General features: G+C 42.8%; 1 protein-coding gene across 7 annotated transcripts in view; it reads left to right on the forward strand.

Annotated features, from left to right (window-relative positions):
• BCORL1 (BCL6 corepressor like 1) overlaps positions 1-27,236 on the forward strand; it is a 1,083,397-nt gene that overhangs the window by 996,859 nt on the left and 59,302 nt on the right. For all 7 annotated transcript variants that reach the window (XM_044057522.1, XM_044057520.1, XM_044057526.1 and 4 more), the window contains one exon: positions 16,106-16,280. In XM_044057522.1, the coding sequence (XP_043913457.1) occupies positions 16,106-16,280 (175 nt within the window). The remainder of the gene's footprint in view (positions 1-16,105; positions 16,281-27,236) is intronic.

Raw genomic sequence — 27,236 nt, forward strand, 5'->3', positions numbered from 1 at the left:
GAAATGTGGGCACAAGTTACCTCTCTCCGATGTGCATGCTTTGTGCAGCTACTGTTTGGGCTCAGACCATTTACAGGTTGATTGCTCCATCTGCAAGGCTCTCAAACTGCAACAATTGCAGAAAGAAAAAATAAATCAGTTCTGAAAGGACTGTTGCCTTCTTCCTTTTCAGAGGATATTTCTGAGGCTCAACCCCAAAATAATTTAAGCTAAAGGAGCCTTCGGCTAAGCATTCCAGGCCATCCGGATCTTTGACTCCCTCCTCAGATCCTACCACGGAACCACCACGAAAAAACACAAAGTCGGATCCGAAGACTACTCCAGCTCAGTCAGCGTCAGAGTTGAAAATGGCTTCCCTGAATCCTAGCTTTTCATATCTAAAGCCTTTGCCCAGGACCAGGTATTCTCCTTCCATTGACCCAGTACCCTCTAAAGTACCCTCCCTGTATCCTGAGTCCCACCGGCACTCTAGGTCCCCATCGATAACTTCTTATTCTTCCAGAAGTCTGAATTGAGGCTGATGTGGACAGAACAATGAGGACATTTCTCTCGATGCATATACAGATGGAAGTTCTCCTGGCTCCTACCCCTTCGGGTCAGGAAGTAGTATTTCACCAATCCTGGTTCCTTCTCTGATCCAACGTGTCATTTCAGTGCCCTTGGATCCGAGTCTCCCTGGACCCTGGACCAGATACAAAGGTCTTAGTATCTTCAGCTCTGTGGCTGTTTCTGAGTGCACCGGCCCCGATGGTTTTGGAGCAGGACAACTCTCTGAGCCAAAGTGTCCCATTCATATCTAAGGTGTTAGAGTCAACAATGAAGTTGTCAGAGCCATCTCTTCCCCTCAGAGCCTCATTATTGGAAAGCTCGGCTCTGTCCTCCTCCTCAGGCAGACTGCCTTCGGAGCAGGGAAAACTGATGGGGCAGAAGCTTGGCTTCTCAGCTCCATTGGTTTCCTTCTCCCCAGAGCATTCTGCCTTTGAGGTGGTGAAGAGAGTGTTCTCTGCTTCTGAAAGATAGACGGTCCCTACCCCCCTCAGATCTCCCCTCTGGATCCCATGTGCCTCTGTGCCTTGAGCATTCTACACCACAAGGAGAGCTAGCTCAAAGACTCCAGGTTACCCAGCAGGGTATTACTATCTCTTCCGACACTTCTCAGGAGCATCCCACTGAAGAAGCCCATAGTAAGAGGAGTTGCAAGAGGAGGCACTTGGACTCTCCTCAGAAGTCCATCACCAAATATATATTTTGATGAAGGAGAAGGGTCTCCAAGATCACCACCCAGAGATGTCTCATTTGGAGACATTCTTGAGATTCTTAAGCAGAGGGGTGGTTGAGCTACCAATAAACTTACCCCCAGAGGAATTGGTGTTCCTGGAGGACTTTGGGTCTGGCCTGTCTACCTCCTGGGTAATTCCATCTGCCAAACAAGCTCATTGACCTTATCACTAGGTGGGTGGGGAAGGAGCCAGACACAGCTGAGCCAATCCCCAAAAGACCGGATCAGATTCTGGCACCACCTGTAAAAAGGGAGTTTTGGAGCAAGGCATTTTCCATAAATTATGTTGTCTAGGTGGCAGCCACCAAGAAGGAACTTGCAGACCAGAGTTCATCTGTCCATCCCCCTAACAGGGAGTCTAGGTCTTCGGACATGTTAGAGAATCATGTGTATGCTTCAGCGACCTTTGCCCTCAGATTGCTGAAGTACTTGGCACACTTTATAAGACTACAAAGAGACTTGTTAAAGGAACTGTCAAAATCCCTTTCTGGGACCACTACTGCTGAGACTCAGTCTTCAGTGATCTCACGGTTGGCGACCCTGCAGTCCATTTCTAATTCATCCATGAGGCTTATCTCTTATGCTGCTAAAGGTACCTCAAGGGCAGCGGGTTCAGGCATTTCCATTAGGAGGCATGGGTAGATGCACTTGTGTGACTTTGCAGAGCCCTTCAAGTTCTCTTTCATTAATGCTCCTTTTGACCTAACTTCCTTATTCGGACCCAAAGTGAAGGGCATGCTGTCCAGCTGCAAGCAGGATGGAAAGACCCTCTTTGCAGTGGGAGTACGTTTTTCGACCCCTCAAAGGACCCTCTCCAGAAACTAGTGAAGAGAACCAAAAATGTGGTTCATGAAGTCCCAGAGTCTTTTTCAAGATCCATGTGGAGACATCACCCACACAGCAGACGAGGCCAGCAGAACCAAAGGTCTAGAGATTCCTTCTGTGACAGACCCTACGAGCACTCCTGAAAGGAAGTCTGATTGTCCCCTTCTAGAGGCAATCGGGGGTCATTTATCCCTGCACCAGAGAGCCTGGCTAGACATCACAAAATATATGTGGGTGCAGAAGATAATTTACAGAGGTTATAAAATTCCCTTTTCCTTTCCACCTCAATCTGTATGCAAATTTCCCAATGTTTGAACCTGTCAGAGGAAAGCATTAGCACTAGAAATACAAAAGCTGCTAGAAAAAAGTCAACCAAGAGGTCCCACCAGACTAGTTAGAATCCAGAACTTACTCATGATTCTTTTTAGTGCCAAAGAAAACAGGGGACTGGTGTCTAATTTTGGATCTCAGCAACTTGAGCAAATCAGTTCGACACACAAAGTTTCAGATGGCCATGGATCAATCCATTCTGCCCTTTTTGTACAAGGATGACTGGATGTGCTTGCTAGACCTTCAAGATGCGTACTATCATATAAAAATACACAGACAATCCAGAAGGTATCTACGCTTCCTGCTGGGAACCTGTCATTACCAGTACAGAGCACTGCCCTTTGGCCTCATCACAGCCCCCAGGGTGTTCACCAAATGCATGGCTATGGTAGCAACTTACTTGAGCCTGTAGGGATTCGGAGTGTTTCCGTACTTGGACAACTGGCTCATTACCGCCCCGACCAGGCATCTGCTAATAAGAGAGCAAGGTCAGGTACTCCAGACTTGTTTCCATCTTGGGGATAACCATAAATTCCAACAAATCTCAGTTAAAACCATCTTAGACATTGGAATTCATAGGAACAAATTTCAACATGTTATCAGTGACAGCTTCTCTTCTTCTCTCAAGAGTACAAACTATCATGCCAGGTCAGAAGAATAAATCACAGTACCACAATCTCAGCCCAATTGTTTCTACAAGCCTTGGGGTCATTGTTGACAGCTGTAGTCCTAGTTCCTCTAGTAAGATCTCACACAAGAATTCTTCAGTGGATGTTAGCAACACAATGGTATATTCTTTACCAACACATGTCAGCTCAGATAAGAAGCACTAAGGCATACAAGAGATACCTTTGGTGTTGAATTTGATCAGCTCAAATTCTACAAGGCCATCTTTTCATTCTCCCACAGACCAAGGCATAGTGACAATGGATGCATCCCAAATTGGGGAGGGGGTTGGCACTTCCTGGGGAAAACCGTCCAATGCACTTGCTCCCCTGAAGAGGCCAACATACATATCAATGTCCTGGAAATGAGAGCAATGCTCTTAACATTGCAGGTCTTCCAAGACTGTATCCATTTCAGGACATTTGCTGTTCAGACAGAAAGTATGTTAGTAGTGTGGTACGTTAACAAACGAGGAACCAGGTCTTGTGTCAAGAAATCGTCAGTGTTTGGCAATGGGTGATGTCATCCAACCGATTCCAATAGCAACACACATTCCTGGGAAGTCCAGAGTGATAGCAGACAAATTGAGCAGGTCCATTCTACTACCTCACGAGTGGCCTCTCAACATGAAGGTGGCAGAAATGATTTTCTTTATTGGGGCCAGCTTGACTGTGATCTCTTTGCTTCTTTGCCATAATCCCCCCCACTGAGGGATGCTCTGCTACACAATTGCCCCCGGTCTCCTCTCTGCATATCCTTCCAACTCCCTTGATCCCCACATTTGTGCAGAAAGCTTTCCTGTTGAAGAGCAAAGTCATCCTCATTGCACCTTACTGGTCTCAGCATATTTGGTTCCCCTTTCTTTGGTCTCATCTGATTTACCTACCTAGAATTATGGATCTGATTCCAGACCTCCTATCTCACCTGACAGGCATGATTCACTTGGATATCTCAAACCTAAAGGTGACAGTGTGGTTTCTCCACTTCCTTTAATAGCCAGACAACCTATTTTCTCGTTCCATGTCCGTCATATACTTTTAACTTCTCATAAAGCTTGTACAAGAAAACTTTACAGAAGTAAATGGAAGAGGTTTGTTTTTTGGGCACATCAGAAACATATTCCATTTTCAGCCCCTGTACAAAGTGTTAATGAATTTTGGCAACAGTTTTCAATGAAGGAGCTAACTTCTCAACCACTAGAGTTCAATTAGCAGCCATCTCTAATTTTTACATTGGATTTCAGAGCTCCACCCTAGCTTCATCCAAACTTTTAAGGTGTTCTTGAGAGGTACCCTTCTTTTGAGATCTCCTTATAAAGATCTAACTCCTCCATGGGACTTAAATTTGCTACTGCAGGCCTTATATATGGATGGATATATATATATATATATATATATATATGGTTCTACCTGACTTCGTCGACAGCGCAGAAGACCGACATCGGAATCCGGAGCTCCAGAAGATCGAAAGTGAAGAAGACCGACGCGAATCGCGAGTGGCAGAACATCGACAATGCAGAAGACCGACACGACGGATGACAACACCAACGCCGAGGATGCCGACATGGGGAAAGGCTGTGTGAGTATCGGTAGTGACGGACGTTAGGGTGCGAGGCAGGTAAGTGTGGAGATTGACGGTCTGTGGGGATAGGGGTGGGTTAAGTGAGTTAGGTTCAGGGAGCGATAGGGGTGGGTCAAGTGAGTTAGGGTTAGGGAGCGATAGGGGTGGGTTAAGTGAGTTAGAGTTAGGGAGCAATAGGGTGGGTTTTAGTGAGTTAGCGTTAGGGAGCGATAGGGCGGGTTAAGTGAGTTAGGGTTAGGAGCGGGTAGGTAAGTGTCGATAGTGACGGACCTTAGGGTTAGGGTAAGGTTTAGTGTGGGCTTGTAAGGATTTTGGTGTGCTTGTGTTGTGTGTGTGGTTTGTGGAATGGGGATGTGTTTTGTTTTTAATAATTGTTATTGTGGTGTGTGCAGTGTATGGGGTTTCGTGTTTGTGTACCGTCGGTTATTTCGTTGTCGGTTATGTGTGGTTTCGTGTTTATGGACTGTCGAATATGTGGTGTCGGTGATGTGGTTGTCGGTGTTGTGTGGTTTCGGCTATGTCAGGTAGAACCATATATATATATATATATATATATATATATATATATATATATTCATTCCCGTTTCTGACCTGGAAAACCATCTTTTTGGTAGCCATCACCTCTGCTAGAAGGATTTCAGAACTTCAAACATTGTCTTCTAAACCTCCCTACTTGATTTTTCACAGGGATAGAGTAACATTACAAACCAGTCCTTCTTTCATTCCTAAGGTGGTGTCAGAGTCTTAAGATCAACCAGGCCATTACTCTACCAGTTTTCTTTCCTACATTTGCAAACAAAGATGAATATATGTTGCACTTATTGCATGTTCACAGAGAATTACATGTTTACTTACATAGACCAAAAGAAATTAGAAAGATGGATCAGTTATTGGTCTTCTTTGCAGATTCTAAATTGGGTAAATCAGTTGCAAAGGTAACTTCAGCCAGATGGCTGACGGATTGTATATCATTTGTCTGCAACAAGTCGGCTCTTTCCTTACCAAAACCTTTAAGAGCCCATTTAACTAGGTCCATGGCAACTTCTTTAGTTTTTCTGTCTAGGGCTTCCATGGACAACATATGAAGGCTACAGCTTGGGCCATTCCTCATATCTTTATTAATCAGTACAAACTGGATCTGGTCTCGAGAGGAAGAGCAGTCTTTGGCTCAACAATGCTCAGGAATATCATTCCTTAGAGTCCACCCAGGATTTTAGGTAACTGAGGACTCTGTCCCAGCTGTTGAGGAATGAATGAAAATTGACAACATCAGAGAAAGAAGTTATGTACTCATCATAACGTTCCATCTGTGTTGTCCATTTTCATTCTTCCTCGACTCCCCTCCCACCAACCCCCAACCTTTTTAACAGTTGATTTCTGGAAGAACGAGAACTTCTAAGAACACCACTGTTCCTTATATTGAGCTCCAGATAAATGCTTCTTCTACCGGGGATATTATGATAATATTTCTTACATTATGTAAACCAGCAAAAAGATCTGAGGCATGTTACGGGATGGTGCATTATGGGTAAGGGAGGAATTCAAGAGCTTTTTACTGGCAACGAGCTAAAATAATGGACGAATCAGATCTGAGGGTTGGATCTGAATCCAACTGTTGTGGAAGAATATAAGGACAACACAGATGGAACGTTATGGTGAGTACATAACTTCTTTTTTATTTCATATCACTTAGAAATGTCAGTTTGTTTGTTTCCTTTTCTTACACTGTACTGTATTCTTTTTCTGTTACTGAAAAGTTGCCCCAGTAATAAAAATCCCTGTGGTGGCAAAGGCTAAATGGTCTTTCCAGTTTCACTTTTTGAACTGAGTGTAACTGCTTATGTGTGGAATGCCTGTGGTACCAGCTATAATTTCTGAAACTTTCACCAAGAGCCATCCAGGGGTCATGAGTTGCAGCCTTCTGTGCTTATGTGAGACACTGACATTTCTACAGGTACAAACTGCTAGCTTACAGAGGCTTTTCATGTTGGAAAATGTAGTACATATATTTTATTTATTTAACATTTGTTTACTGGGAAAGTCCAACTAGGACAGAGCCCATTTTCAGCAGAGGCCTGGGGAGAAATGCTCCAGACACATGTCTTTCAAATGTGGGAGGAAACCCACTGGAATGTAGAGTGGACACGCAGACTCAGCACAGAAGGCACCCCAGCTGAGAATCAAACCTGAGAACCTCTTGCTGTGAGGTGACAATGCTAACTGCTGCACCACTGCACTGCCCATGTCAAGTGGGTGCCAAGCTTGTTTGAGAGAGTGGGTGCCAAGCTTGTTTGAGAGAGACAAATGTGATCAACACTGTTATGTGCAGTTAGTACTGTGTGACCACCAGGTTTCTTTCCCAGAAGGTTGTGGTTATAGTAAAATAAGGATTTCTTTCTTTCTCAAGGTGCAGTGATCCCGTAGTTAGTATATGTAGCTGATAGGGGAGTGCAACCCCCATGTTGTTAATTTTTATACCTATTTTCCACTTGCAAATGCTGTTTGTATTTGCATGATATTACTTTTTTGTGATCTCAGTTATGTCTAGCATTAACAAAAGAGTTGATAACTTTGTCATGGAGCCATGTAAAATAAACATGCACTAAACTGGTTCATACAAATTTTTCCATAAAAATGTCCTTTTGTTTGCTAGAAATTTGCAACTCACACAGGTATGTACTATTATATAGTGATACATCATGTAGATTGAAGTGTGTGCATATGTTCGTTCTTGAAGTTATTAGCTACGTTGACATGTTTCAGTGACAGTTTTGCATTAATGCATTTTGCAGGAATTTTTTAAGGTTCATTTTAATTGTATATTTTTATATGCACAGTTTCTTAGAAGGTTTCATTTTCAAAAAACTAAAACAAAAAAAAAAAAACACAGTTGTCACACCACTCTGATTTCATTGTTTATTTGTCCATGTTATTTATAATATTTAAAATATTTAAACTAAGAAAGTTTTTTTCAATGACTTTAGAATGTACTGATAGTATTTAACATTATAAGATAGTATTCACAGCTCTTGTCAGACAACATCTACGCATTTGTATTTTAACATGTTTTTGTTTGCTTGAAATCAAAAGTATTGTGCACAGCCATGCTTCCATCTCAACAAAGTATATTTTACATCTTGGTGTTGGTTAAAGCATTTCAATCAACTTAATTCAATTAATTTAATTGAATTAATGTAATTATTTAATTGAAACAATCAGCACTGAAAGCCTCTATTTAAATGAACTTGGTTACCCTGCTGTTTCATCTTGAAAAAGCCTGACATCTATGCAGGCGAAAACGCTTGATTTATCAGTGTTTCGTTTACCTTATTGTGTTGTTCGTGTTCAGTAAAGGATTTATCTACAGTTACAGCTTGGAGAGGTTCATTGGACTACCACGGTGCTTACTGCTTTCTTCCATTTGCATGATATTACTTTTTTGTGATCTCAGTTATGTCTAGCATTAACAAAAGAGTTGATAACTTTGTCATGGAGCCATGTAAAATAAACATGCACTAAACTGGTTCATACAAATTTTTCCATAAAAATGTCCTTTTGTTTGCTAGAAATTTGCAACTCACACAGGTATGTACTATTATATAGTGATACATCATGTAGATTGAAGTGTGTGCATATGTTCGTTCTTGAAGTTATTAGCTACGTTGACATGTTTCAGTGACAGTTTTGCTAGAACTTTCATAGTACAAAATGCATTTTTGCAAGTACAGACCATCATCCATTCCATACATTTGAGATGCAGTTGCATCCTTGTTCATGCACTGTGTGGTAGATGGTCGAGTAGTCTAATGTCTTGTTTAAGAAACCCTAAAAAACATTAACAGGCTATAGGATGAATTTGCATGTAGGGTCAAATAAAGTTTATAATGGCCATTTGAAATTATCAAATTGTAGCATGGCTGGCAGTTCTTCTCAGGGTAACCAATATAAAAACTATCCAGAGCATGACATCAGTTCTTAAAATATGTATTTCCATTTAAAACAAGGACCTGTACTCTTTTTTAAGTGTTGCTTCATAAAAATTGTATTATTTTTCCTCTTTAGCTTTCTACATGCAGCTACTCTTTTACATTTAGGTTCATAGGTAGTTTACTAGGCTTGCACTCCAGGGAACCATTGAGGAGCCTAGCTAAAATTCTGAGTTGCCACCAAATACTGGTTACATGACTTGCTCAGGGTCACACACTAAGCAAATGAGGGAGGAGAGAATCAAACCTTGTATCACAGTAACTGCAGCTCAAGGCCTAACTCTCTGTTCCAACTGCCAGATTGAAGCTAAGGGCACAATTCAATGGCTTTTCATATTCAAATATTGTACTATAATTCCTTGATATTTTCATGAGAATATATGAAACCATTTTCAGACTGTAGCCCATTTTAAACAGGAATCAACCGTAGCTAAAGCAGTAAGAATTTAGGGGCACACTCCTTGTTGAGAACAGTGAAGTCTTTAGGGGGAATTAAGCTAACTGTGCAGGATGAAGGCTTTCTTTTCAGATGTAAAAAGTGCTGGTAATCTGAAAAATTATAAAGAATTATTGTGAAAGGATATTGTGGAATCCGGTATCTGTTACTATGTTGAGTACCTCACATAACTGTACTTGCTTAGAATGTAGCAGGTCTTGACTCTGACTCTCTATTCCCAGTAAGCCTGTATTAGAAATAATAATACTGACAACCACTGCAAGCTGTGCTTCGCTAGTGTGGAGCTAGCTGTGTGTTGAAACAGTGAAGACAAGGAGTGTTTTATCATGGGCAGCTATCTGTAGACCTGCTGCTCTGGTCAGAAGTTACCAGGTAATGTCTGCAGGTAATTGCCCTGTGCTGTTTTAGATAATCCTAGGCATGTAGTAAGTGACTGACTGATGTTGCTGGTTATGGTACCAGCTTTAGATATACCATTAAGGGGGAATATATGGGAGCCCCTGTGCTAGTTCTATATGCTGTACATGTGTGTATGTGAATAATACCTGTAAATCTCCTAGAGAAAGAAATCTGGACAAAGACAAAGGCCCAAAATAGGGACAGCTTTTAATTTATTAGTTTTTTTAACTTAGAAAGTTACTAGAACAACAGGTTTTGCATTAGTATGCATTCTCTGAAGGATATGAAGTCTGAAACTCAAATGACAATCATTATTTAGTGAAATCACTCTTCAATGATTTGCCAGAAAACTGGACATTTTATGAGGAACAGACAAATATGAGGCAGAAAGCTGGACATTCTGCAAAATTCTGGACAGTTGAGAGGTATAATGTGGATGCTACTAAAACATGTGCCAGACTTTTCTTTTCTCTTCTACTGAGTATCCTGTGAAGTTGAACTCTGCATGTTTAGCCATTATGCATGTCAGCAGGCCAAGTGTATGTTCTAAATTAACTTCATATTGCATTAGTGAATGGTTAACTCACAGTAAACATATTCAAGCTATGCAGTACACTGGGTATTCCAGGATATGTACAGCATACACGTGTAAGAAAAATGGGAAAAGAACATATTTAAAATCGTTTTTTCTTAAAATTGCATTTTACCTGCCTCTGACCTAGCACACACGTGTCGGGGTCATTTATTGCACTCTTCTGACTAGTTTGCTACTTGTGTGTCTCTGCTATCCTTAAACAAAAACAAAAAAATCTTGCTATTTTTCCCACTTTCTATAATTTAAAAGAAAGTTCAGTTACAGTTGCTGTTCTGAACTGTTTGTAAGTTTCTTGGAGGCCAGTGCTTACTTGGGCTAAAGGGAAGTCTCTCTGTTCACCATTGGCAGTGGTTAACACTGAGCAGCCTGCCTGTCCCTGTAGGAGTGGTTACTGCCTAGAAACTGTAGTTTTATTGGCCATTTTGGGTCAATTCCAAACTCCTTGATCTCTCTCTCTCTTAAAACCCTGCAACTGTGTTTTTGCGTGGTCTTGCGCACAGAGCAGCGCCGCTTAAACAGGTTTAAACTATTCCCGGCTCCACAAAGTCTGCTCTTCACTTTTTCCCTTAGAACTGCTCTAAATCTCAAAATAAGCACTCTGTTTTCATTCTAAAGCCCTGCACTTGCTTGTATAAGTAATCTCATAGGTAAACACTAATAAACTTAAGCACTACACCCTGTTATACTCCTTTTAAGGACTTGATCCCCATTGGTTCTTTCTGATTAGTCAATAAGTAGTTCCCTATACTATTCAGACATGTCCAAAGGTCAGTTTCGGGTTTACTCTCCAGTCCAGCTGGTGAATCTGGGAATCTTAAGGCAATGTTACAACTGCCTTATGTATACAGACCACGCTCTCCTCCTCCCAACAAGCTCAAATATATGTGAGAGATGCAACTATATAGCCAAACTGGAGGCTGAGCTCTCTCAACCCAGTACTGGCACAGCCAGTCAGGAGGAGAAGGTAACCACACAAACCAAAAATCCAGTCTCACATAGACCTATTGCATCAGTAAACTAAACACATAAACACACAAAAGCATACTCAGAGGCTCTAAATAAAAATCTGCCTAAGCAGCAGAGACCTCTAAAGCAGATATCCAAGCAACCCCTACCACAAAACAATACCCACATAGCACATAGCTCAAAAGGTCAGTGTGCCACACAGTCACAGCCCTTAAGGCTAAACAACACATCTAATACACTTGTAATAGGTGACTCTATTGTCAGACACACTGACGTCCCATTCACCAGACTGAACAAGGAGAAGGTCACTGTAAGCTGCCTGTCAGGTGCCAGGATCCGCCACATAACACAAGCACTCAGGTCACTCCAAAGCAAGTGCAAATATGACTCCGTCATTGTCCATGCTGGTATGACTGACCTGAGACGTACCTCCCGGGACATGAAAAGAGACATAGAGGAGCTCTCTGATCATGTAACCCAGGCCGGTATGACCCTGACCTTGAGTAGCATCTTGCCCTCACCAAGAATGATGCCACAGTATAAAGACAAAATGATCAATTTTAACAATTGGCTAAAGTATTGGTGTCATTCAAAGGGGATCCAGTGTCTGTCAGCCTGGGATGACATGCTCGAAAAGCCAAGTTGCTTCGCTAGGGATGGCTGGCACCTGTCACCCCTGGGTTTTCGAATACTGGCAAAGGCTCTTTCCTCCCCCATAGTGCGTTTTTTAGGCAAGGCTCAAAAGACAAACCCACCTCCATAGACAACACAAAGAAAAAAAAAGCTAAGGGTAATGCTGCTCAACGCCAGAAGTCTAAACCTCAAGATGCACGCTCTCGAGACTCTCCTCAGTATGGAGAATATCGATATCTGTGCAGTAATAGAAACCTGGTTCAAGGCTCCCGAGAGCACCCCAGCACTAACAGGTTATACTTCATACTATGCTTTTCGGCCCCAAAACTCGGACCAAACCACAAAAGGAGGGGGAGTATCCATATTTATCAAAGATACCCACACCTCCAGGTTAGTGGCACTGCACGAAGCATCGGAGACCATCCATGTGCAACTAACAGTGGGCAAAACTGCCTTTCAGTTTGTAGCCTGCTACAGACCACCCTCCCAAACACAGGAACCCCACTCGGCTTTCCTGAGAACACTAGAGAATATGAAGGTCTCTCCAAACACCATTGTACTGGGTGACTTCAACTACCCAAACATTGATTGGGAAAACTACTCAAGCCCAAACACCCTCGCCCAATGGTTCCTAGAATTTATAAACTCAAATGCTATGGAACAACTGGTCACCACTCCCACAAGAGGGGAAAACATATTGGATCTGGTCATCCCCAACATGGGGTCTCTCTGTTCCACACCAGAGGTATACCCCTCATTGGTAAGATCAGACCATAAACTAATCTCACTGGACATCCATATTCCATCCCCACCCCAGCCAAGGAAACCACGGTGAAGAACTTCTCAAAAGCAAACTTCACACTTCTCAAAACCAAGGTGAAATCCTTCAAAGCCCCCGGGCCAGTGGAAAATACAGCCCAAAATGCAGAATCCTTTACAAAAGCATTCTATGGACACCTACGGGAATGCATGGAGCATGCTATCCAAATAACACCAAGACGCACTCCTCCAAAGGCAGGAGACCTGTCTGGTGGACCCCGGCCATAAATAAGCTATACAACAGAAGGAGAAAGCTACTACATGATAGAGCAAAATCCCAAAAAGGGAAGGCATCTCTGATCAGTACTAGCAAGAAACTATGATCCCTCATAAAATCATCTAAGGCCAGCTTTGAAAGAAAAATTGCACAAGACACTAAAGATAATCACAAGGCCTTCTTTAATTATGTCATGAACCTGGGAGGCAACTCCCAGATATGCTCTGAGTTAGTGCAAAATGACAAAAAATACACTGAACCCACAGACATTGCCAACATTCTGGCAGAAAGGTTCAGTGCAAACTTCTCCCCCCTTTCCCCCCCAAAAGAGCAAATGTCTATCCCAACAGAGTGTAGCCTTCCTGAGATCACAGATGCACAGGTGAGAGCTGCCCTCTCCAAAGCAAAAAACACAGCATCAATGGGACCAGACGGTGTCCCAGGCTGTGTCTTACATGAGCTCCAAGAAGAACTAAACCCTCATATAAAGTCACTATTCAGTCTCAGCCTTACTACAGGATATGTACCCAAGGAATGGCGTACAGCAACAGTGGTCCCACTCCACAAAGGTAGTTCCACAAAAGACCCCGGAAACTATCGCCCTATAAGCCTGGTCTGCAAAGCTATGGAGCGTATCATCATGGAAATCATAAACAAAGACATTGGGAACCTCCAGACATTGGATCCTACCCAATTCGGCTTTGTTAAGGGCAGATCTTGCCTCTTGAACCTGGTCGACTTCTTTGAAACAGTTGCCAAAGCCATAGATGAAGGGAAGGTAGTCCACACAGCCTACCTGGACCTCGCAAAAGCCTTCGACACAATACCCCACTCGGGCATCATAAATAAGCTCACCAGCTTAAATATCAACCCCTATGTCACAAGATGGGTTGCAAACTGGCTCAGGGATAGAACCCACATGGTCAGAATAGCAAGTGCCATGTCAGACTCTAAACCAGTTACAAGTGGCGTCCTACAAGGCTCAGTCCTAGGATCTCTCTTGTTCGGTATATATTTCTCCGAGGTACAGGCTAACACGGGTGGACTATGGCTGACCAAGTTCACAGATGACTGCAAACTGGGTGCCATAATCGACTCTCCGGCTGACACAAGCATCCTCCAAAAGGGTCTCACAGAGACAGATAACTGGTGCCAGAGCCATGGCCTAAAGCTAAATGCCAAAAAGTGCATAGTCATCCCCTTTGGGAAAAACAAAGTGCCCACAAATTACCACATAGGTGGTAATCCATTAAGTCGGAAGAAGTAATTAGGGACTTGGGGACCTAAGTAGATAGCAATCTCTTCTTTGACAATCACGTTGCCAAAGTGGTTAGAAAGACCTTCTATATAGCCCACCTTATCACGAAAGGGTTCACATCTAGATCAAGAAGAGGTCATTGTGCCCCTCTACTCATCACTTATCAGGCCCATAATTGAATACAGTGCCCCATTTGGGATGTACCTTACCCGACACCTGCAGCAACTGGAAAGACCCCAAAAGTACCTCACCAAGAGGATCAAGGGACTCAAACAAATGCCCTATGCAGTTTGACTAAAGAAACTCCAGCTCTACTCAGTTGCGTACCGCCTACTCAGAGGTGATCTGTGTCTGACGTATAAGGCCATGTCCAACCCAGAATTAATGCACAGAAATAAATAGGACATGCTGGAGGGACAGATTCATATCCCAAAGGCTCCCCTCACTCTGGAACAAAATCTCAGTCCATGTTAGGCACCTCACAGACCCTCTTCAAGAAAAATCTTGACGAGTGGATGGGAGATCGTAAGTTTACCCCTGGGATCTCTTCTGTGTTCCTGCTTGACAGAGGTACAGTAAACTAACCTTAAAAGGGCTGCCTTCTGTGACCTACTATACAGAGGCACAGTCAACTAATCTAAAAGGGTGGTGAAAGCCAAACACACTCTGGCTAGGCTTATAAATGCCCTAGGGCAACCTATGAACCTATATATCCACACAGTTTACTCCATCATGGGACAAATTATTGGTGAGACAGTTGTCCTTCCTTGCCTATCCTTATATTTTGTGTGCAGGAATGTCAGGACCTCTGGTGTTTCTTTGTTCTTTTTGTTTTGTTTTTTGCACTTAAAACTGTAATGTCAGATATCCCAGTTCTTCACTTTCCAGTGATGCTTAAATCAGCCTGTTGTGATTTAGTACTATTTCTCTTTTGTGTTACTTGTATTGAATTAGATGTTAAGTTCAGTTTGTAGCTTTCTGTGCTATTGTATACTCACTGATTTTATTTCAATTACCCTGGCCTGGATAGTAGCTAAAATAAAATGGGACCTTTAATTTTTTGTCCCCCCCCCACCATGCTTGCCAGTTATCTGACTAGTTAGAACTACCCTACCCATTGGTTCCGTACCAGATGAAAAATTATTGTGTTACAGCTGGCAGGCAGGTAAACATCAGAGTATTTTTGTTAAGCCCTGACATTCCCCTTGGGTGTTATATGAGCACTTGGGGGAGGAGTCTGTTGTGGGGGCGTTGTGGGGCTGTCACCCACTTCTGTGAGTGACTTGGCTTCTCAGGCAGCCCTACTGACCCTCCTTGAGCAAATGGCTCCTGTTAGGTACCTGTTATCCACCAAGAATTCACTAGTGGAGATGCTCTCTGTAACACACCTCTCAACCTTCAACCTTTGGGAGAGTCAAGAAGGCTGTACACCTTCACTCTTTTCCCTTCCTAGCTGGTTCCATTTCTCAGACTATTGTCTGAACCCGCAAGTTAGGTGGCTCACGGTCAGGGCTCCAGCTCCATATGCCACAGAGTCAGTAGTCATCCCAGTTAACACATACACAAATTCAATAAAATGAAAAAAAACAAAACAAAGTAAAATGATCCTGTGCGAGTCACCTGTCAAAATAAGCCCACTGAATGGTGATTATTCCTCTGAAAGTCTGATTGTTTGTCACATGTGAACATTTATCAGTCAGGAACAGCTGAACTGATGAGAAGTGTTATGTTTCCCAAGGGGACAACATAATTTCTTATGCCATTAGTGTCAGCTGTGAATTGGTCAAGTAAATATCTGTCACTGAGCTATCCTAGGGACAGTAGTCCATAAGAGGTACCTCACCATTTATTCAATTAACCAGCCTTGCATCTCATTGCATGCATTCCTGGACCCATGTCATTACTGTATCAGCAGACAGAGTGAACAGATGCCTGTGGATGTTTTCTGTTGTGTTACAGTAAAAGAGGAAGCTGTGCACAGAAGGCTGAGGTGAGCAGATCCCTAGGGTGCTAGATCACTTGGGTGTGTTACTGATGTCATACGGCAAACAAACAAACTCTAATGGAAGTTAATACCAGTAATATTTGTTTCAGAAGGAGATGCCATTTCTGTTTGTGAAGAGCTGCTGAATCCCACAGAAGGAATTGATCAGGAGGAGGAAGAAGAAGATGAAGACCACCAGAATGAGGATGATGACCATCTGCTCTTTGAATTTTCTGACCTGCCTCTCCTGCCTTGCTACAGTGTCCAGGCTTCTGTCTCTCATGGGTAAGAATTGCATGTCAGATCAGTGTTGTTTTGTTTGTCAAGACTGAGATGGTGAATTTTTGTGGTATTCTGCATTACTTCAAAGTTTGTTTGATGTATGCAGACTATTAAACTTTCTGCATTCCATTTTCTGAAACATTGCAGTGCTTACAGTTATGCTGAGGCAGCTACATATCTCCCAACCTCTTAGGGCAGGAAATCTGGACAAAGCCATAAATAATGGCAACAAAGGCCCAAAAATGTGGACAGCTGTTAAATATTGCTCTTACAAACTTAGAAAGTTGATAGACTAACAGGTTTTGCATTAGCATGAATTTTCTGTGGTGTATGAAGTCTGAATCCTAAATGTATGTAATTATTTTCTGACTTCGATTCTCAATGATTTGCCAGAAAAACTGTTTTTTTTTGAGAAATAGACTACAAATTTGAGGCAGAAATCTGGACATTCAGTGAAAATCTGTACAGCTGAGAGGTATCAGCAGCTACCTTTATGTTAAGTAGGACTGTTGCAGTTACAAGTTCACAGACGTGTTAGCGAGGGATTGCTAACAGTGGGGTAAGGTTTTTTTCCCTAGTGTTGTGCAGTCTTTGAGTTGGTATATTAAAGTAGAGGGTGTGGTGGTTATCCCTCTGCAAAACATTGTTTTATGTGTATTTTGTATTGATTAGTCTTCAAAGTTGTGTAGGGATAGATGGATCGCGTTTGATTTTGTTAAAAATTTGAATTTGTGAAATTCGAATTTTGAATGTAATCCTATCAGATAAGTATTTTTGTGACAGAGACATTTGCAATTCTTTTATGGTGTTATTCTCACACCATTTTATTAACCACATGCTAAATGTTATAGAATGTATGTGAGATTTCAAAAGGAGGGACAGTCCTTTATACAGGTAAGAATGCAGTCCATGTTAGTAGATATTCATTGGACCTTTTTTCAGGGTGGTCTGATTTGTTGGTTAATTGTAATGTGGTAGATGTATATGAATGTCGATGCATTCTTTCAAGTAAAAGAGAGACCAGCTTGTAAGATGGATAATGGTATTATGACATCAACTACCATTTGAGGGAGTTGGAGACTGAGGACATATTGTAGTGGTGGATGTGAAGGCTCATATATGTTTCTGGTACCATGTTGCACTTGGTTGGCCTGAGGTAAAATGGGAAAAGGTCTCAGACCAGGATAAAAAGCATTACAAATCGCTATACCTTTTGCGCTTTCTGTGGCCTGCGGAAGAGTAATACATCTGTGCCTACATTTAAAAGTATCACTTATTTAAAATTTAGCAATCTTTAAATGCACAAGGGAACCTAGGTTTATGTCTAAATACAACATAGGAGAAAAAAACTATGGGGTTATGGTTTGCAGATTAAAGTATTCTGTTGCAAAATATACCAGTAGACTCAAAATGCATTTAAAGTAGAACACTGCAGATTAGCAGTTGAGATAATGTATAAAAATAATAATAAAGAAGTCTGTATAGTGAGCATTCTGAAATTCCAGCTATGAAAATAATGATTTTTAGAACAAAGGTTGAATGCATGAGTCTTAATTATTTTGTTTTTAGACAGAATTTTTTTTTTTTTTGTTGATTAGGTGGATCTTCCACTGATATGTCCCCTTTTGGGGGGAATGATGGGGGCACACTTGAATCAGTCACTGTTTACTTAAGTAACTTGGTCAGAATCATGCAGTCTGCAAGTGGAAATTGAGGGTGTCAAAGTCAGAATCATGCAATTTGCAAGTGGAGATTGAGGGAGTCAAACCTAGGGCTACAGAATGAAACTTATTTAGTAGCGTTTAGCCTCAATTAAGCTAAATTGCTAAACAGAACAAGTTAAACAAATTGCAGGTTGTCTCAACCTGTTCTAGCAGCTGTTTGAAAAGTTGTTAAAATAGAATTAGAGGAAGTAGATCATTTTTGCTTTTCTAGGTGACGTTTGACATGAGATAACTTGTTATCCAGCACATTTGCACGGATGGCATTGGGAAAGTTGCTTATTTCAACACTTTGGTTTAAGGTAAATACTGATCATCAAAACCCATTCTATCAAATGGGTTCAAAAACAAAAAGTGAAGTGGGGGTGACAAGCCATCCATACCTCCCATGCAGGGGACTTCACCCCCAATATCCTGTCAACTAATGTGACCTGTTCTAAAGTTATACAGCCTTGGAGTAAGTTAGAGAAAAACTTCACCCTGAAATAATCTTAAATACATTTCCAATGTACCTTCATATTTTCTGCTGTACTAATGCATCAGAATCACTCAAAGTTGTTCTTAATATATTTTAGGTTTTATATGCTAAATTGGCCATCATGGGGTGTGTATTTACATGATTTTGTTTCTCTGAGACTTTGTCTTCTGACAGTGGTTTGCATCTTTTGACACATCCCAAACTATTTTGTTTCATTTTGATATTTGTCAGTGCTGTGAGGCACTGGTTTCATGGAAAGCCTCTGGAAGCTGTAGATTTTTTTTTCATTTTTTTCTGAATGACCCTGGCATATGCTGATATCGTCTACAAAGATTTTCATGGTACAATTAAACTTTATTTGAAACAGACTAGCTAAATAGAAGAGTTTTGTTGAGTAGTCAAGATTTGCAGTCCTTGAATAATTGAAGAGTTTCCCCTACAGTGAAGGTGCGAGACTTGTCATTTAAGAGTAGGAGTTGTACCCACCCATTCATCTGTGTGACACTCGTCACTTAACGAAGGCACTGCTTGTATGTAATGTCACACCCTCTTTAAATTGTCTGTAGTTCAACTGGATTAAAGCAGTACTTCCCTTGCCAAAAAAGGAGTACTTGCCCATTTGTTTATGTAGTTCTGTAGTATACATCATCACAGCTTTATCCAAAACTAACTCTTTGAAAAAAAAAGAGTTTAATTTTAGCCATTCATGTGTACCTTACAGTTTCCTTACATCTGCAGGGCACAGTCTGAGGATGTAAAACTGTCAGCACTGATTAAAACTACAAAATGTGGTGTGGTTAAAGTGTATCATACAACCTCGACAGCTGCCTGAACCATGGTGAGATATCAACAGGTAAACATGGCAGAATTCTATAATCTGTGGCAAAACAAACATGGAAATGAAGAAATTGAAATGTACTGCAGGATATGTGGCAGTAAACTATAGTGAGAAAATGTAACTCTGGGATAAGGTTAATTGTATTGGAGGATGAAGTTTTCCTTTAAAAATTTGTAAAATCTAATCTGTTTGATGGAACCGATTTCACTTCACATTAATGTAATTATACACACATACCAAAAGAAAAAATATGGGCATTGACGTTTCTCTTACTAAGTGGTCCAAAACATGTCTTTAGTAGCTATGAAATTGGATTAAGGTAAGTAATTCTGAGAAATGTTTAATGGGAACGATTTGTGCATTTTTTTAAAACTTCTGTCAGGTGCTGTATTATACTGAACATTTGTGCCTGAGAGAGTGTCAAAACAGAGTTGTGCTTGGGCTGTCTTTTTTTTTTTTTTTTTTTTTTTAAAGATTTGTTGTCTTCTTCCCTGTATGCAAGTTGGCTTTATCTTTTTTTTTTTTCCGCTAGTCTCACAAGGGTTTGCTTTTTCCATTGCAGTCTGTAACATTTTACTGAATTTTAATTGTGATTTCTTATTTTTTGGATCAGTGTGGAAACCAGGAATAAAATTGTAGTCAGTTTATTGTTCTTATTCTGGTTTGGTACTGGATGCAGATACATGTAGAAACCTGATGGGAGTTCCTTTTGGCAAAAGTGGAAGGTTATAAGAGAGCAAGATGACAGCATCTCTGTTTCTTAGAGCCCCCGCATGCTTGAGAATGTCGTAGAAGGTGACGTGCCTTTGCAGCCCCCTCTGATGACAGAAGAAGCGGCCTTTGACCTCCCTAGAGGCTGTCAAGTCATCAGCACTGTTGACGTCTGCTTTGACTAAGATTAGCCAGATGTTCTTCGTGTTTCACTGTTGCAGTCATCACTTGTGGGTTATCCCTGCTGGGTAGCCCACAGCCATGCAAATACCAGAGTAAAGGATTTCCCTCCTACGTCAGCTGCAGGTCGCCCGAGACTGACGTCAGGTCATCAGTGCTATAAAGAGTGGCAGCTGATGCCATTACATCAGTCTTTCTTGCCATGGAGCCCAAAGCAGAAGCAGTTTGCAACTGTGTCGGTCGCCCATTGCCAGAGTGAGGGAGAATACTAATAAAGCTAAGTGCCCCATCGGGGAATAGTTTTCTTGCACTTAACTGATGTCCGAAAATGTAAATAACTGTCTCCATTGTAGAAAAAAAAAAACACATTGAGACTTTCATAATCTGTGTGTAACTTGCCTACGCCCAGACCAAGACTTCCCCTGGTTGTTGGTTCTGTGCCTTATTTACGGCTAGGATCATCCATAGTAGAGCTGATTTTGTAGCTAGGCATTTCAGGGAGGTTAGTTGCTCACGCAAAATGACGTCCATTGGTCAGTCGACTGCCGAAATTCCAAAAAAAGAGAAAAGATAAGGAGAGAAACAGACCTCAGAAGGTTAGGCCCACAGACAATACAAATCAGAAGTCAGCCAGCCTACCTTCCACTAGTTCAGCGTAACTCAGTGAGGTGCATTTACAGCCCCTGACGACAGCTGTAGAGCCATCGCAGGCCTCTACCAAGACCCTTCTGGAGTCCGGTACACCGCCAGATCAGGCTCCTTCGACCGTTTTGACAGTCGCCAGCACCTCGGTTGGGTCCGGAGCTGCTTTTCAGGTACCGGCTTCCGAGGAGGCTTTCTGGATGACTCATGCCAGGCCTAGACCGACGGCCATGCCACCAGCAAAAACCACTAGGCCCATCGAATCTCTAAAGCCTAAGAGCAAGGCCACTCCTAGAAGAGCCCCCTCCTCCATGCACAGTCACCAGTTTCCTCCCTCCCAATCTGCCCAGTCTCAACAGTTACTCAGAATGGCCAAAGATTTAATTACCCTCATCAGGGGAAACCAGCCTATTCTAGCTAAAAGAAAAAGGGATCATTTACCTGAGGTGATTTCAGAGTCACATTCTGAGGACTCTGAATTTCTAGACTCAAACACTGAGCAACAGCCCCTGACAGCCTTTGAGGATTCAGATGCTGAGGAATCCATTCCTTCAGCCTCCCCGAGGACCTGTCTTTCGGGCAAACCTTAAATTCACTCAGGAAGCATTTCCACTGGGAGGCCCAGGGCTACCCCTTATCAAAGAAGAGGCTCAGGGAGTTCCTGGACATACCTCAACACAAACTCTTAGCCATTCCACCCATACTGGATGTGGTGGAAGACGCCTTCCTGGAGTCTGGCATCAGCCCTGATGCTCTACCTCCTGTACCCAGGAAACCTGACAGATACTACAGGGTACCTGATTCCCGCAGGTATCTGTTTAAGAACCCCTGCAACTGACCCAGAAGTCATTACGCAGGGTCCCAAAGGGGCTAGAACCAGCCCCTCCAAAACTCAATACCATCTGACAAGGAGAGCAGAGCCTTGGACCAATAGAGCAAAAAGGTATACACTTTGACTACGTTAGCCATTAGAGCCCTAAATTGCCAATTTCACATGCTCAAATTTCAACAAGACATGCAGGAATTAATAAAGCAAAAAAAATTCCACCTTACCAGAGAGTAATACTACTAGAGAATTAGGAGATTTGATCCACTCCAGCTCTCAAGTAGCAAAGCATTCCCTGCACTGCGGATTTGATGCTGCACTACTGTTCGGCCCAGAGGCAGAGGAAGTCATTAAAAAATGGAAGACAAAGCTAAGTCTATGCAGACAGTCAGAGACTTCCTACAAGTACAGCCTCCCAGATTCAGCAGGAACTTTCCAACAAAACACTGGTCTTTTCCTGCCCAACCCAAGCTGTGTCCAGGAGAGGGCACAGAGATAGGCCTTTCAGACATCAGCAACAAAGCCAGCAAATGCCCAGGCAGTGGCCCTCTACCACGCCTAGGCAAGAGAGTTCTAAATCCATCCCTTACTCCAAGGACCTACAATGACTCCCCCTCTCCCCTCTGACACCTCACCACCAGCACCAGCCTAGGAGGAAGGCTGTCCCTATTTTTAGACAAGTGGCAAACCATCACAACAAATTGAAGGGTGCTAAACATTATTTCAAAGGGGTACAGATTCACTTTGAAAGAGAGCCCAAGATTTTAAGGATTGCCAGACTTAACTGCCAACCAAAAAGCAGAGGCCATCCGCCAAATTCAAAAAAACTGTGCTCAGGTATCAGTGGAACCAATGCCACAGGAACAAGCAGGAAAAGGTTTCTACTCAAGGCTGATGTTCTTCGTGTTTCACTGTTGCAGTCATTAAATTTGGGTTATCTCCTTGCAGTAGCCCTCATTCGGCCTGATTATCAAAGTCTTGGGTCCTGTGTCGGTTGCTGTCTCATCTTCCGTGACGTCAGGTAGTCAGGGGTATAAAGCATGCAGCTGATGCCATTACACCAGTCTTTCTTGCCGTGTGGTGCCCGAAACAGAAGCAGTTCGCAAGTGCCGATTGGCCAACTCCTGAAATTTTTGTTTTTGAGTTTCAGAACCGAAGTCTTCAACTAAAGCTAAGTACCCCATTGGGGAAACTTTTTCTTGCTCTAAACCGATGTCAGTAAAAGTCAGCAATTGTATTTCTTGTGGAAAGCAAATACCTCATAAAGATTTTCATTTGTACTGTATTCCTTGTCTAGGCCCTGACCACGCTGTACCTCACTGTCGGTTTTGTACCTTATGCAACAAACTATTCATCATTGGTATATTTATGCTTCTAAATATTTTGGTACTCGGTTCAATTATCCAGCTATGTCTTCAGTTAGCCATCCGACTACCGACATTCCGAAAAAACGCAAAGATAAAGACAGAGACAGGCCGCTTAGGTCCAAAGCTGCCAACGACACTTCTCCTAAGCCAGTCGCCAGTTCGCTGATACTCAGTGAGGCACTTTCGCAGCCCATGATACCCGCTACTTCAGATTTGCAGGCCTCTACTGTGACCCATTCAGAGTTCGGTATGCCGCGAGATGCTTCAACTATGGAACCTGTGGATGTCTCTACCTTGGATGGGTCCAGAGACGCTGTGCAGGCACCGGCTTCTGAGGGTGTGTTCAGGCCTACTGACTTGCATATTAAACTGACGCCATCTTCTTCTTCAAGGCTTAAATCTTGAACCATGCCTAGAAAACCGATGCCAAGACTGCATGGTCAGGCCTCTATGCCTAAAAAACAAATGATAAGAATGGCTGAAGGCCTTATTACCTTAATCAGGGGAAGTCAACCTTCCCCCTCTAAGAGACCTAGGACTGAATTTGCTTATGATACTTCTGACCAGGATTCTGAAATTTCTGTTTCCTCTGATGACCAGGATTTACCCTTATCTACCTAAGAGGATTTCTCTTTTGGTGAAAACTTGCATACTCTTACGGAGCATTTTCATTGGGAAAGCCAGGATTACTCTGATTCTAAAAAGAGGCTTAGGGATTTCTTACTCCTGCCTCAGCACAGGCCTTTAGCTATCCCTCTTGTACTAGACATTGTTGATGATGCCTTTTTGGAATCTAGCTTGGCCCCTGACTGTTTACCTCCTGCTCCCAGAAAACCTGATAGATGTTACAGGGTTCCTGACTCTCAAGTTCCTTTTTAAAAATCCTACTGCGGATCCTGAGACCATTTCACAGGGACCCAAGGGTATTAAGGCTACTACTGCCAAAAATCCTATCACCTGTGATAGAGACTCCAGGGCGCTGGGTAGATGGGGTAAGAAGGTATACACTTCTGCAACCTTGGCCATTAGGGCCTTAAATTGCTAGTTTCATTTGTTAAAGTATTAGCAGCATATTACTGGATTGCTTAAACAGAAAATGATGTTGATTCCTGACTGTGCTGAAAATAAGGATTTACAGGATTTAATGCATTCTGCTGAACAGGTTGGAAAACATACTTTGCAGTGTGGTTTTGATTCACTAGAGGCATCTTGCAGGGCTGCTGTCACTGTGTCTGTACTTAGAAGGCATGCTTAGCTTAAGGAGCAATCATTGCCAGATCATGTTAAAGCGTAATTGCTGGATGCTCCCTTAAATCAGGACTGCCTGTTTGGCAACAAAGCAGAAGTTGTTCTTAAAAAGATGGAGGAAAAAGCTAAATCTATGCAAACTGTTAAAGATTTCCTTCAAGTACAGCCTCCAAGATTTAGTAGGCATTGGCCTTCTAAGAATGGTCCTTCCCTTCCTCTTCCAGGCCTTCTCAGTCCAAACCCAGAACCAGTAGAACACCCAGGCTTCAGTCCCAGGTTATGCACATGACTAAGCAGTGGGGGGCTCCCACTTCCAAATCGGGGAGTAGTAAGACTCCTCCCTATGGTAAATTGTCTTAATGACTGAACTTTAAAACTTCCAAGCATTTCTCAACTGACTGCTCCTTTAGGGGAGAAGATTGCTCTGCAGGCAAAAAAGCTGGGAACTCATTACCCAGGACTAATGGGTTTTAAATATAGTTTCCCAAGGATACAGATTTCACTTCCACACATTACCAACCCCAAACAGTTGGCCAGATCTCCCCCCAAATCAGTGAGCAGAGGCTCAAAAGCAAGTACTCACTCTCTTAAGCATAAAGGCTATTAAAACTGTACCATAAGAGGAAAAGGGACAAAGTTTCTTCTCAAGACTTTTCCTGGTACCCAGAAAAGACAACTCATGGCATCCTATCCTGGACCTTTCTGTCTTAAACACCTTTTTGGTGATTACAAAATTCAAGATGCTAACTCTTCACCAGTTGCTTCCTATGCTAGGCAAAGATGCCTGGTTGGCAACACTGGATTTAAAGGAAGCCTACCTGCACATCCCAATCAGGGAATCTTGCAGAAAAAACTATTCTTAAAAGAAGGCTACATGCACTATCAGATGTTCATCGTGCATACAGCTGCAGTCATAACAGATGGGTTCTCCTGCCATCAGGCGGGTCCTCAGTCGGCCGAATTCCAAAGTCTAGGTCCGGCGTCGGTTGTTGTCGCTTCTTCCCTGACGTGCGCCAGGGGTATAAAAGAACCAGCCGACGTCATTTTCTTCAGTCTTTCTTGCCGCGCGGTGCCCGAAGTAGAAGCAGTTCACAAGTGCCGGTCGGCCAGCTCCTGAAATTACGAAAATTTTGCAACCGAAGTCTTCTTGAAAGCTAAGTACCCCGTTGGGGAAACTTTTCTTGCCTCAGACCGATGTCAGACAAAGTTAATAATTGTATTTCTTGTGGGAAGCAAATATCGCATAAGGATTTTCATTCCCTCTGCATTCCTTGCTTAGGCCCAGACCACGATGTCTCGGCCTGTCGTTTTTGTGCTACATTCAACAAACGCACCATTAAGCGTCAGGCGGAGTTCGCCCAGCACTATTTTGGCAGAAAATTTAACTATATTATGTCGTCGGATACTCCAACTCCAGTTTTGTCTAAAAAACGCAGAGATAAGGACCGACACACGAGGTCCACGGCCTCTACCGACACCATGCCAAAGCCGACTACATGTGGTCCGGTTCTCAGCGAGGCGCCTACGCAGCCCCTGCCTACCGGCGACACTTCATTGGCAGTGTCTTCTGTGCCCGAGGTCACAGGCTCCTCGGCCCACACCCCGACTACAGATACCGAAGCCACTTTTGGTGGTGAATCTCAAAATGTAGACAGGTCTGCCTCCTCTCAAGGTGTCTTCAGACCTTCCTCTTCTTTTTCTATCAAGGCTTTCACTAAGTCTAAAGCAGCCATGCATTCTAAGAGACAAGCTCCACAGGGCCCTTCTCCAGGCCCCATGCCTAAAAAACAGATGCTTAAAATGGCTGAGGATTTGATTACTCTTATCAGGGGTTCTCAACCCCCCCCCCCGGACAAAAGGCCCAGAGTGGAGGAAGAATCCCCCTCCTCTGACCAGGCCTCCATTATTTCAGAGCACTCTGATGAACAGGAACATTCTTACTCCCCTTTTGAAGATTCTGATGCTGAGGAGTCCATTCCTCTGTCTCCCCAGAGGATTACTCATTTGGGGAAACCTTGCATACATTAAGGGAACACTTCCACTGGGAAGGCCAAGAGTACTCAGATTCCAAGAAAATGCTTAGGGATTTTCTCTTGCTACCCCAGCACAGGCCTCTGGCTATACCTCCTTTCTTAGACATACTAGATGATGTGTACTCGGAGGCCTGCCTTAACCCGGATTCTTTACCTCCAGCCCCAGTCAAGCCTGACAGGTACTACCGGGTTCCTGACTCTCACCAATTTTATACAAAGCCATGCGGCTGACCCAGAAACTATCTCACAGGGCCCCAAGGGAATTAAGGCCTCCACTGCTAAAACCCATTACCTTCCGAGAGATTCCAGATCCTTAGAAAGGTGGGGAAAAAAGGTATACACCTCGGCCACCTTAACTATGAGGGCATTAAACTGCCAGTTTCATATGCTAAAGTACCAACAGTTTCTGTTATCACAGTTGAAAAGTAAAATGTCACAACCTGAACAACCAGACTTGAAGGAGTTGCAGGATTTGATGCATAGTGCAGAACAAGTGGGTAAACATACCTTGCAATGTGGTTTTGATGCTCTAGAGGCCTCATGTAGAGCTGCTGTTACAGGATCAGTCATACGTAGACATGCCTGGCTCAAGGAGCAAACCTTACCAGATCATGTCAAAGCTAAATTACTAGATCCCCTCTGCAATAGGATGTATTATTTGGTGTTAAAGCTGAGGAGGTATTAAAGAAAATGGAGAAAAAGGCTAAATCAATGCAAACAGTGAAAGATTTTCTACAGGTACAACCTCCACGTTTCAGTAGAAATTGGCCTTCCAAAAATTGGTCCTTTCCAGCCATGGACAGACCCCAAAGAGGTAGATACAGGCGCCCGAGGGGCAGAGGGCAATCTCAAGGATTGTTTAGAGGCAGACAATGGCAAGCTCCTACACAAAGAGGTGGTGAGGATAGTTCGCAG

The sequence above is a fragment of the Protopterus annectens genome, chromosome 15.part0, assembly GCF_019279795.1.
Source record: "Protopterus annectens isolate FY-2018-M chromosome 15.part0, PAN1.0, whole genome shotgun sequence".
Lineage (NCBI taxonomy): Eukaryota > Metazoa > Chordata > Ceratodontiformes > Protopteridae > Protopterus > Protopterus annectens.